The sequence below is a fragment of the Oncorhynchus keta genome, chromosome 25, assembly GCF_023373465.1.
Source record: "Oncorhynchus keta strain PuntledgeMale-10-30-2019 chromosome 25, Oket_V2, whole genome shotgun sequence".
Classification (NCBI taxonomy): domain Eukaryota; kingdom Metazoa; phylum Chordata; class Actinopteri; order Salmoniformes; family Salmonidae; genus Oncorhynchus; species Oncorhynchus keta.
In genome coordinates this window covers 24508016-24519982 of record NC_068445.1, presented here as the reverse complement: position 1 = coordinate 24519982, position 11967 = coordinate 24508016, and the positions used below count along the sequence as shown (strand labels likewise).

The 11967-nt window shown below is 43.8% G+C and overlaps 1 protein-coding gene across 1 annotated transcript; it reads left to right on the top strand.

Annotated features, from left to right (window-relative positions):
- Positions 1-405: 405 nt before the first annotated feature.
- Positions 406-10587, top strand: zgc:152830 (uncharacterized protein LOC767682 homolog). The gene is made up of 16 exons (XM_035757287.2): positions 406-555; positions 2180-2221; positions 2329-2419; positions 2522-2670; positions 2877-2985; positions 3244-3371; positions 3521-3620; positions 3950-4025; positions 4354-4439; positions 4557-4661; positions 4780-4855; positions 5051-5169; positions 5494-5577; positions 5686-5743; positions 9771-9952; positions 10054-10587. Exons 1-16 carry the CDS (start codon positions 545-547, stop codon positions 10186-10188), a joined length of 1551 nt encoding a protein of 516 aa, XP_035613180.1. The 5' UTR covers positions 406-544; the 3' UTR covers positions 10189-10587.
- The last annotated feature ends 1380 nt before the right edge of the window (positions 10588-11967 follow it).

Genomic DNA, 11967 nt, shown 5'->3' with positions numbered 1-11967 from the left:
TTCTCCCTATGCTGTGGAACTGGTGTGTATACATTACGCAGCCAGCAACATATACTCTACGTTGCACAACCAAAATCTGCTAATACAATCTAGTCAATGAAAAGTAGCTGGTTTTTACCGATATCATATAAATCAGGTCAAACGTCTTGTAAATCGTCGCATTATTGCACTTTGGACCGAAGATCAATAAACTCGCTTTGCTAGTTTGTCTACGGAACAGATATGCACAGAAGAGCACTTCCTGGCCAGTGTTTGTAGTTTAGTTTACTGGATACTGTCACTCAGTGCTCACAGTATGTGAGATCAACGGTCAATGCTCTCTAGCATGTGCATCATAAGTAACACTTACAATTGATTATCTGAACAATTTCTATGGATAATCTGCATACATTTCCGCGACCGAGACGATGAGTAATTGCAATGTATAAACTACAATTCCCATGATTAAATTTAAAGAACGTTGATAAATCAGGTGATCAACCAGAAGGAGGCTTCGTTCTGTCAGCTTGTTGTCTCTTTCCCTCTAGACGTCGGAAGGACAGCAATGTGTGCCCGGTAAGCTTACCGAATCATATATTTAGCTGTTTTTCGTGCAAAGATTCGGTCAGAAAATGTACATTGTGAAATACATGTGTGCAGGATCAATTGTTATCTGGTATGAATGAGCGAACTAACTTCTTGAGCCGTGGCTTTGTTCGACAGGATTGCATGCATATTTAAATCCACTTGATCAATTCGCAAGGACTGTCGATTGTTTTTACAGACAGGCGGATTAGCAAAATAGTTGCAATTTTGCATTCAAGTAGCTGCGAACTAGCTTTTTATTACAGCCCAGTTTGTCTTGGCCTATGGCAAAAAATATATAATCTGCCATTTTCACTTTCTGTTCCTGGATCGTGTTCCTTGTTTTTGGAGATATAATAGTCTCCCCACATGACATGTTATTCTTGTGACAAAGGCATGAATCTCCACATTACAGGAAAGGGAGGGTGAGAGAAAAGTAACACTGGTCTTTAGAACACCCATGCCATTTCAATATGAAGGCATGGTTCGTTTTATGGCTAGATACGTAAATACTGAGTCGGACTCGTATGGTCTGCAACTCAACATAAAGTGGATCTCAAAGGTCTCTATGTCCCTTGTGCGTTGTGGATGAATTGGGCAGGGAAAAGCAAAAGGGCTGCTTTAGAGTATTGCGATGACCCCTTGACTATGTACCTTTAGAGATAACCAGGGAGCCTTAACAGTCCGAGTATATACACGAGTCTTGCAGATTAGCTAGAGGCCAAAGGTTTCTCTGCAAAACAGACTTTGACACAGTCTCAGTGAAATCGCTAACCCTGCAGCAGAGAATACCAGACTGGAAAGCAAAGCAATACATTATCTCACCTTTCTCTGCAGTCAAAACAGCTCACTGTATTATTCTGAGTTGGTAACCAGAGATCCAGTGTGTACTATAATGATTTCCAACTCCTTGTCATTCATTATCATGCTTAACAGTGTTTGGCTTGACAATGACAGCAATGGGGTTGACAAGGTCACATACAAATCAGGGACCAGGTTTGTGAGTTGGACCTTCAAGACCAGTAATATTGAGCTGTAATTAACGTTTTTCTCTATAGTCAGAAGTGTGAAGTACTACTTAATTAAGTAGTTTTTGGGGGGCATCTTTACTTTACATTTTTGACCACTTTTACTCCACTACATTCCTAATTAAAATAATGTAATTTTACTCCATACATTTTTCCTGACACGCAAAAAAGTACTAGCTACATTTCGAATGCTTAGCAGTACAGTTCAGACTTAATCAAGAGAACATCCCAGGTCAACCCTACTGTCTCTGGTCTGGTGGACTCACTAAACACGCATGCTTTGTTTGTAAATGTCTGAGTTTTGGAGTGTTCCCCTGGCTATCCCTAAAATAATCAAACAAAAACATTGTGCCCTCTGGTTTGCATAATATAAGGACTGTGAAATTATTTTTACTTTTGATACTTTAGTATATTTTACAAATTACATTTTTACATTTGATACTTAAGTATATTTAAAACTAAATACTTTTACTCAAGTAGTATTTTATTGGGTGACTTTCACGTTTACTTGAGTCATTTTTCTATTAAGGTATCTTTACTTTTACTCAAGTATGACAATTGGGTACTTTTTCCACCACTGTCTATAGTGTCCAGCCCATCGAGTGGACCACTGACTGTAAGAGCCAGAAGTGAGTATTGTGTGTGAGTATTGTGTGTGAGTATTGTGTGTGTGTGTGTGTGTGTGTGTGTGTGTGTGTGTGTGTGTGTGTGAGATCTAACTGTGTGTTCTCTCCAGTTATGATGGAATAGTCTTGGTGACGCAGAGTTATGACACGCTGCCCAAGGAGCTGCAATGTCTGAAAGCACCTCTGCTGGACTACAGCTCTGTGAGTCACACAACAACATATAGATAGATGAATATATCCCTACTTTTTTCCTCTCCCCTCTCATTTTTCCTCCTCATCTCTCTCCTTTCTCCCTTTCTCTAGGTGGACTGTGGTCTGGGAGACGAGGTGGTGGTGTTGAAGGTTCCGGGGTTGCCTGGTAACCGCTTGGTGTTTGCGTCCACCGGGCCCGTTAACCGGGACTACGATGATGTCAGACGCTTCAGTGACGCAGCTGTTAATGGCATCAAGAGGTCAGTCAACACCACACACACAAATGGTATCAAGAGGTGTGTGTGTGTGTGTGTGTGTGTGTGTGTGTGTGTGTGTGTGTGTGTGTGTGTGTGTGTGTGTGTGTGTGTGTGTGTGTGTGTGTGTGTGTGTGTGTGTGTGTGTGTGTGTGTGTGTGTGTGTGTGTGTGTGTCATTCATTACCATATACTGTATGGGTGTTTCTTCAGGGCCATGAAAGCAGGCATGCAGCGCCCCCTTCTGGTCTGTCCTCGCCATAGCAGCTATGACAGGAGCACCCTGGTGGCTGCCCTAGGTGCCCTGCACGCCCTCTACATGGTGAGAACTATCCTATGAAAAACAGAATATATACCAGTACACTGACTAATGCTCCCATAGTTGTTTTTTATTGTGCAACGTTTCGACCCGAATAACTTTCAGGCACTCCTGTGCCCATAAACCCCTAGACCCTTATTCAAATAAACTTTGCACACATATGGAGCTCTAGAAAATCAATTATCTTGCACCAAATATGGTGCTGACATTTATTCTCTCTTTTTCTCACTCTCTCTTTTTCCATCTCCTTCTCTCTCTCAGCCTCTGGAAGTGAGGGAGGCGTCTGTGAAGCCTAGCCAGTATAAGGTGTGTGTTCTGGGGCTGTGGGTGGACCAGGAGGCCCAGGGGAAGGAGTTGGTGGATCTGGCCTCTGCTCTGGAGAGTGGACGGTGGGTCACACACACACATTTTCACAACTTAGTGATCTGTCTTATGGGGAGAGGTTTTTAAATGTATTAGATCTGCAAAAAAAGGTTTTTGTGAGTTTTAAAAAAGCAATCTTTATCTCTTCTGCCGACTACCCTCTCTCTTTCTCCAGGCTGGCTTGCCGCGACATAGGAGGGTCCGATCCTGAGAGGATGGCTGCTCCTCGTGTAGCTGAGTACATCCAGGCCCTCTTTAAGGACAGCCCAGTGCAGGTGAGAGATGATTTTCTCATACATCCAAAAAGGAAAAGGTGATTTCTATCTCCCAAAAAGACAGCAACAACAAAGTGATTTTGTGATTCAGGTGCTTTTTTTATTAGTTAAAAAAGCTGATCTGTTTCGACCTCAATCGGTCTTTGTCAAAGCTTTGTTGCAATTCTTTTTCAGAGATGCAATCACCTTTAATTTTTGTGAATATGACTTTACCCAGATGAGCTCTCCATTCTGTACCAGCCTTTAGTAGTGCCAGCATATCTAAACTCGTCTCATGTATTTCACTAATATGTTAATGTGATGAAGCTGAACCACCCTGTCTTTCTCAGGTAGATGTAGTGAGTGATCTGAAGGTGCTGGAGAAGGAGTACCCTTGCCTCGCTGCTGTCAACCGCTGTGCCAATGGTAAGTGTGTGTGTCAGACCTGGGTTCAAATATCTCAATTACTTGTACATACATTCACAGTAAGTATTCAGATCTCTTATTTGAATAGTAGTTGAATATTTGAAAATACTCATACACACCCATGTATTTGAAAATGCTCTAATATTCTCTGTTTTTTACAAATAACCATTCAAATACTCAAATAAAAGTACTTGTTTTGGGCTGTTTATTTGAAAATACTCAAATACACAGAGAAAAGTATTTTAAATACCAGATACTCAAATTCACATGTATTTGAACCTAGGTCTGGTGTGTCTGTGTTTTTCATCCGTGTGTTTGTCTCTTATAGCTGTGCCTCGTCACCAGGCCAGAGTGATCAAACTGCAGTACTGTGGAGAAGGACCAGTCCAACACACACTGATGCTGGTCGGCAAGGTGAGAGGGAGAGTGTGGAAGAAGGGAAGATGATGGTGGCGATAAAGGGGGTGGGGTGTTCTCATCATGTCATGAACATGTTTTTGGATGTAACATGTTTGTGTGTGTTTCTCTCAGGGCATCACCTATGACACCGGTGGAGCTGACATCAAGGCTGGTGGCTTCATGGCTGGCATGCACAGAGACAAGTGTGGTGCTGCTGCCGTGGCTGGGTTCTTCCAGGTTCAACAACTAGCACTTTGACACTATTTAGTTATCACTAGAGGATGGTAGTTAGAGATGTTTCATAGTCCCTCAAATAGTCTGCTACTCCTGCTAACATGTAGCTCTGTCCTGTCAGGTCCTGGCCAAACTCAAGCCTAAGCATCTGAAGGTGGTCGGTGCCATGGCGATGGTCAGGAACAGCGTGGGCTCAGGTCAGTGTGATGACATAGGGGTAGGGGTTTCACAAATAGAATCTTATCTGAAAATCTATTTTTATTATTCTATTTCTATAGTTTTCACCTAATGAGTGTACAGTTGGTGTCTTCCCTCTCTCATATCTCTCTCTGTGTTGTCTCTCTCTGACTGGATGAGGGTTTAAGGGTTGTGTTGTGGTTCTCTTCTTTCAGACTGCTACGTAGCTGATGAGTTGGTGGTGTCCCGTGCGGGTCGCAGAGTTCGTGTGGGGAACACGGACGCTGAGGGACGCATGGTGATGGTCGACCTGCTCTGTGAAATGAAGGAGAAAGTGAGAATACACAACTCTATTCCCTCTTCTCTCCATCTCTCCCTCTGTTTCTCGTGTCCAACCCATTCTGTCACCTTAATCTCACCTCTTCCTGTCAAAAACTGACTGTCAGTCAGTGACTTTATGTCTTCCAGGTCAAGGGGCAAGACCTTTAATGTGTGCGTATATCTGTTTAAGTCCCAAAACAGGTGTCACTGGATATGTTTGCATGCGGCATTCTAGGGGATAGCTGTTGATGACAATGTAAAATTAGGTTTAAAGTTTAATTTCTTGGCAGGATGTTTCGTCAAGTGTAATAATACCCTCTATCTCCTCTCTTTCCAGGCGGTATGTGAGGTGTCTCCTCAGCTGTTTACCATTGCCACTCTGACAGGACATGCCATCAGAGCCATGGGACCAAACTACTCTGTGAGGACTGGACCATATACACACTACTCTACCATACACACACACAGTACAATACAACACACTGGCCATGGTGACAATTTTGTTTGATTAAACTTTGTCCCCTTTTAGATCATCATGGACAACGGAGCTGCCCAACGCTCTGGCAATGCCCGTCAGTGGCAGAAAGGTGAGACGCTCTGCACATGCATACATATACAGTGGGGCAAAAAAGTATTTAGTCAGCCACCAATTGTGCAAGTTCTCCCACTTAAAAAGATGAGAGAGGCCTGTAATTTTCATCATAGGTACACTTCAACTATGACAGCCAAAATGAGAAAACAAAATCCAGAAAATCACATTGTAAGATTGTTTTATTAATTTATTTGCAAATTATGGTGGAAAATAAGTATTTGGTCAATAACAAAAGTTTATCTCAATACTTTGTTATATACCCTTTGTTGGCAATGACAGAGGTCAAATATTTTCTGTAACTCTTCACAAGGTTTTCACACACTGTTGCTGGTATTTTGGCCCATTCCTCCATGCAGATCTCCTCTAGAGCAGTGATGTTTTGGGGCTGTTGCTGGGCAACTCGGACTTTCAACTCCCTCCAAAGATTTTCTATGGGGTTGAGATCTGGAGACTGGCTAGGCCACTCCAGGACCTTGAAATGCTTCTTACGAAGCCACTCCTTCGTTGCCCGGGCGGTGTGTTTGGGATCATTGTCATGCTGAAAGACCCATCCACGTTTCATCTTCAATGCCCTTGCTGATGGAAGGTTGTTTTCACTCAAAATGTCACGATACATGGCCCCATTCATTCTTTCCATTACACGGATCAGTCGTCCTGGTCCCTTTGCAGAAAAACAGCCCCAAAGCATGATGTTTCCACCCCCATGCTTCACAGTAGGTATGGTGTTCTTTGGGTGCAACTCAGCATTCTTTGTCCTCCAAACACGACGAGTTGAGTTTTTACCAAAAAGTTATATTTATCTAACCATATGACATTCTCCCAATCTTCTTCTGGATCATCCAAATGCTCTCTAGCAAACTTCAGACGGGCCTGGACATGTACTGACTTAAGCAGGGAACACGTCTGGCACTGCAGGATTTGAGTCCCTGGCGGCGTAGTGTGTTACTGATGGTAGGCTTTGTTACTTTGGTCCCAGCTCTCTGCAGGTCATTCACTAGGTCCCCCCGTGTGGTTCTGGAATTTTTGCTCATCGTTCTTGTGATCATTTTAACCCCACGGGGTGAGATCTTGCGTGGAGCCCCAGATCGAGGGAGATTATCAGTGGTCTTGTATGTCTTCCATTTCCTAATAATTGCTCCCACAGTTGATTTCTTCAAGCCAAGCTGCTTACCTATTGCAGAATAAATCTTCCCAACCTGGTGCAGGTCTACAATTTTGTTTCTGGTGTCCTTTGACAGCTCTTTGTTCTTGGCCATAGTGGAGTTTGGAGTGTGACTGAGGTTGTGGACAGGTGTCTTTTATACTTATAACAAGTTCAAACAGGTGCCATTAATACAGGTAACGAGTGGAGGACAGAGGAGCCTCTTAAAGAAGAAGTTACTGGTCTGTGAGAGCCAGAAATCTTGCTTGTTTGTAGGTGACCACATAGTTATTTTCCACCATAATTTGCAAATAAATTCATTAAAAATCCTACAATGTGATTTTCTGGATTTTTTTTTTCTCGCATTTTGTCTGTCATAGTCAAATCAAATCCAATTTTATTTGTCACATACACATGGTTAGCAGATGTTAATGCGAGTGTAGCGAAATGCTTGTGCTTCTAGTTCCGACAATGCAGTGATAACCAACAAGTAATCTAACTAACAATTCCAAAACTACTGTCTTATACACAGTGTAAGGAGATAAGGAATATGTACATAAGGATATATGAATGAGTGATGGTACAGAGCAGCATACAGTAGATGGTATCGAGTACAGTATATACATATGAGATGAGTATGTAGACAAAGTAAACAAAGTGGCATAGTTAAAGTGGCTAGTGATACATGTATTACATAAGGATGCAGTCGATGATGTACAGTATATACGTATGCATATGAGATGAATAATGTAGGGTAAGTAACATTTATATAAGGTAGCATTGTTTAAAGTGGCTAGTGATATATTTACATTTCCCATCAATTCCCAATTATTAAAGTGGCTGGAGTTGGGTCAGTGTCAATGACAGTGTGTTGGCAGCAGCCACTCAATGTTAGTGGTGGCTGTTTAACAATCTGATGGCCTTGAGATAGAAGCTGTTTTTCAGTCTCTCGGTCCCAGCTTTGATGCACCTGTACTGACCTCGCCTTCTGGATGATAGCGGGGTGAACAGGCAGTGGCTCGGGTGGTTGATGTCCTTGATGATCTTTATGGCCTTCCTGTAACATCGGGTGGTGTAGGTGTCCTGGAGGGCAGGTAGTTTGCCCCCGGTGATGCGTTGTGCAGACCTCACTACCCTCTGGAGAGCCTTACGGTTGAGGGCGGAGCAGTTGCCGTACCAGGCGGTGATACAGCCCGCCAGGATGCTCTCGATTGTGCATCTGTAGAAGTTTGTGAGTGCTTTTGGTGACAAGCTGAATTTCTTCAGCCTCCTGAGGTTGAAGAGGCGCTGCTGCGCCTTCTTCACGACGCTGTCAGTGTGAGTGGACCAATTCAGTTTGTCTGTGATGTGTATGCCGAGGAACTTAAAACTTGCTACCCTCTCCACTACTGTTCCATCGATGTGGATAGGGGGTGTTCCTCTGCTGTTTCCTGAAGTCCACAATCATCTCCTTAGTTTTGTTGACGTTGAGTGTGAGGTTATTTTCCTGACACCACACTCCGAGGGCCCTCACCTCCTCCCTGTAGGCCGTCTCGTCGTTGTTGGCAATCAAGCCTACCACTGTTGTGTCGTCCGCAAACTTGGTGATTGAGTTGGAGCGTGCGTGGCCACGCAGTCGTGGGTGAACAGGGAGTACAGGAGAGGGCTCAGAACGCACCCTTGTGGGGCCCCCGTGTTGAGGATCAGCGGGGAGATGTTGTTGCCTACCCCTCACCACCTGGGGGCGGCCCGTCAGGAAGTCCAGTACCCAGTTGCACAGGGCGGGGTCCAGACCCAGGGTCTCGAGCTTGATGACGAGCTTGGAGGGTACTATGGTGTTGAATGCCGAGCTGTAGTCGATGAACAGCATTCTCACATATGTATTCCTCTTGTCCAGGTGGGTTAGGGCAGTGTGCAGTGTGGTTGAGATTGCATCGTCTGTGGACCTATTTGGGCGGTAAGCAAATTGGAGTGGGTCTAGGGTGTCAGGTAGGGTGGAGGTGATATGGTCCTTGACTAGTCTCTCAAAGCACTTCATGATGACGGAAGTGAGTGCTACTGGGCGGTAGTCGTTTAGCTCAGTTACCTTAGCTTTCTTGGGAACAGGAACAATGGTGGCCCTCTTGAAGCATGTGGGAACAGCAGACTGGTATAGGGATTGATTGAATATGTCCGTAAACACACCGGCCAGCTGGTCTGCGCATGCTCTGAGGGCGCGGCTGGGGATGCCGTCTGGGCCTGCAGCCTTGCGAGGGTTAACACGTTTAAATGTCTTACTCACCTCGGCTGCAGTGAAGGAGAGACCGCATGTTTTCGTTGCAGGCCGTGTCAGTGGCACTGTATTGTCCTCAAAGCGGGCAAAAAGTTATTTAGTCTGCCTGGGAGCAAGACATCCTGGTCCGTGACTGGGCTGGGTTTCTTCTTGTAGTCCGTGATTGACTGTAGACCCTGCCACATGCCTCGTGTCTGAGCCATTGAATTGAGATTCCACTTTGTCTCTGTACTGACGCTTAGCTTGTTTAATAGCCTTGCGGAGGGAATAGCTGCATTGTTTATATTCGGACATGTTACCAGACACCTTGCCCTGATTAAAAGCAGTGGTTCGCGCTTTCAGTTTCACGCGAATGCTGCCATCAATCCACGGTTTCTGGTTTGGGAATGTTTTTATCGTTGCTATGGGTTATGACATAGCAAGTTGAAGTGTCCCTATGATGAAAATGACAGGCCTCATCTTTTTAAGTGGGAGAACTTGCACAATTGGTGGCTGACTAAATACTTTTTTGCCCCACTGTACATACAGGATACTAGTCATTCAAACCAGGGTTTACAGGTCCTGAATGTGGGTTTTCTGGGTTGGACATGGTTTAATGTGTTAGTCCTATTTCTTTCTCCCTCTGTGTAGCGGGGGAGGTGCTGGGTGATCTGTTTGAGGTGTCCAGTATCAGGCGTGAGGACTATGACTTCCATAAGGGGAAGTCTGAGTACGAGGAGATTCTGCAGAGCAACAACCTGCCATCCTCTGCTACTCCCCGCGGACATCAGACCCCCGCTGCCTTCCTCATCATGGCCTCTGGGCTGGACAAGGTACACACACATCCCACACCACACAGACACACAATTCTCCAGCTCTTTTCACAGCCCTGGATCGAACATAATCTGTGTGTTTGTTTGTTTCCCTCCATTAGTATGGTGTGGACTCTGGCAGTCCTCTGCCATACTCTCACATCGACATCGCTGGCTCCAGCGGTCCTTTCCCCGGTGTACCCACCGGAGCGCCAGTCCTTGCCATGGCTACTAACTACATCCTGCCCAGCGCCTAGCAACCTTGTGATATAAGAATGTGTAGAATGTACCCTACTCTGTCCTGAGTTATATCACATATAACCGTCCTAATATGGTAGTGCCAGTATAATTTGATATATTACACAAAGAATAAGAATAGACATCCATCAATGGTGTGATATTGGCAGTTAATTGCAAACATTCCAAGAGCTCAGGTTGTTGTTCGATAGATTCTGTTTCTAAGATCATGCTAATATATATCCATCCAACCTTAAGTGTCCCAAATGTTTTACCCCCATGTCTAACATGAGTCACTGTATTGAATACTCTCAGGGGAGAAATGACATGCTCTGTGTTCATCCAATTTATACACGTGAAACTTGAGATGAGTGGCAAGTCAAATGGTTGTGTGCTTCAATAAAATATTCGATTTTCAATGTTTACTTATTTCAATAACCAATGTTAACATCTGTAGGGCCAGGAATTGTGGGATGGCAGGTATATAGGTTAGAGGTAGGCCACCAATCACATATATAAAATATGGTTGTCTATTTGGGGAAATCCATTTTTAAACAATTGTATGCTGAATATGGAAGCTATAGTTTCTCTTAATGACAAATGTAATACATTTGAATGGTGCATGGACTGTTTGCAACAAAAAATGCATGCTGGGAAAGCTCAGACAAACCTAATGCAGCAGCGCATACAGTTGCATGTCACTCAAACAAATGGGTTAAAGTAATATGAGTCAAATAAAGTAAAACCAGAGAACATGTATACATAGCTAAGTTGAAATATCGGAGTCATTTTACTGTTTTGAAAATTAAGCTGGAGAACATTTGGCGCCATCGAACTTCCTTATTTTGAAAATAGGTTGTAACATATACCATTTTGGATCAACGTATGCGTATGAACAAGTGCCTAAAACTATATCAAAGAGATTATTGTGCCTCAATTTCTTCAGTGGGAGGAGCCGAAGGCGTCCATTAAACGGAAATGACGATTGACGCTTAAAACGACACGTTAGCGCGCGTTTGTGATCAACAGACCGTTTCCCCTCCAACTAGAGAAGAGAACTCTTATCGCATTTTGAGAAGCGAGGAAGGGAGCTCTTTTTTAATTTTTTTTATTTTTTTTATCCAAGCCTGCATTTTTAGACAGCAGGACCAAAGTTGAAGGAGAAGGTCTCAGGAAATAATTTTGTATTTCTACTACATACAAACAGACTCGACAATGTTTGAGGCTCGCTTGTTACAGGGATCCATCCTGAAGAAGGTTTTGGAGGCTCTGAAGGACCTGATCACGGAGGCCTGTTGGGACGTGAGCTCGTCGGGTATCTCTTCAGAGTATGGTCTAGTCCCAAATCTCCCTAGTTCAGCTCACTCTCCGCAGTGACGGATTCGACTCCTACCGTTGTGACCGCAACCTCTCAATGGGAGTCAATCTTAGCAGGTTAGTGGAACTGATTGAGTATGACAACATACATGATTGTCAAGGTTAGTTACTTTGCCTAGAGAACAATAATGTCGTTAGTTTAGCAGGGAGGTAACTAGTTTAAGATTTTATTGTCGCTAGTAAGCTAAGTTAACCATGTTCTTTTGTTGGCGTGGCTTTAGTATTCTACTTTTTACTGTGGTGAGGACATTTTAGACGTTCAAGTCTCGTGCAATTTTCAGAAGTTAAAAGTTTGTAGACAATGTTTTTCCTGGAAAACTGATGTCGACCGGTTGCAGCGTAACATGTATGTAATAAAGCCGCCTTTTGAAAGTGACGTCACTTGAGCTCCAAATTGCTGGTTGAAGGTTGGCGGGAATTTC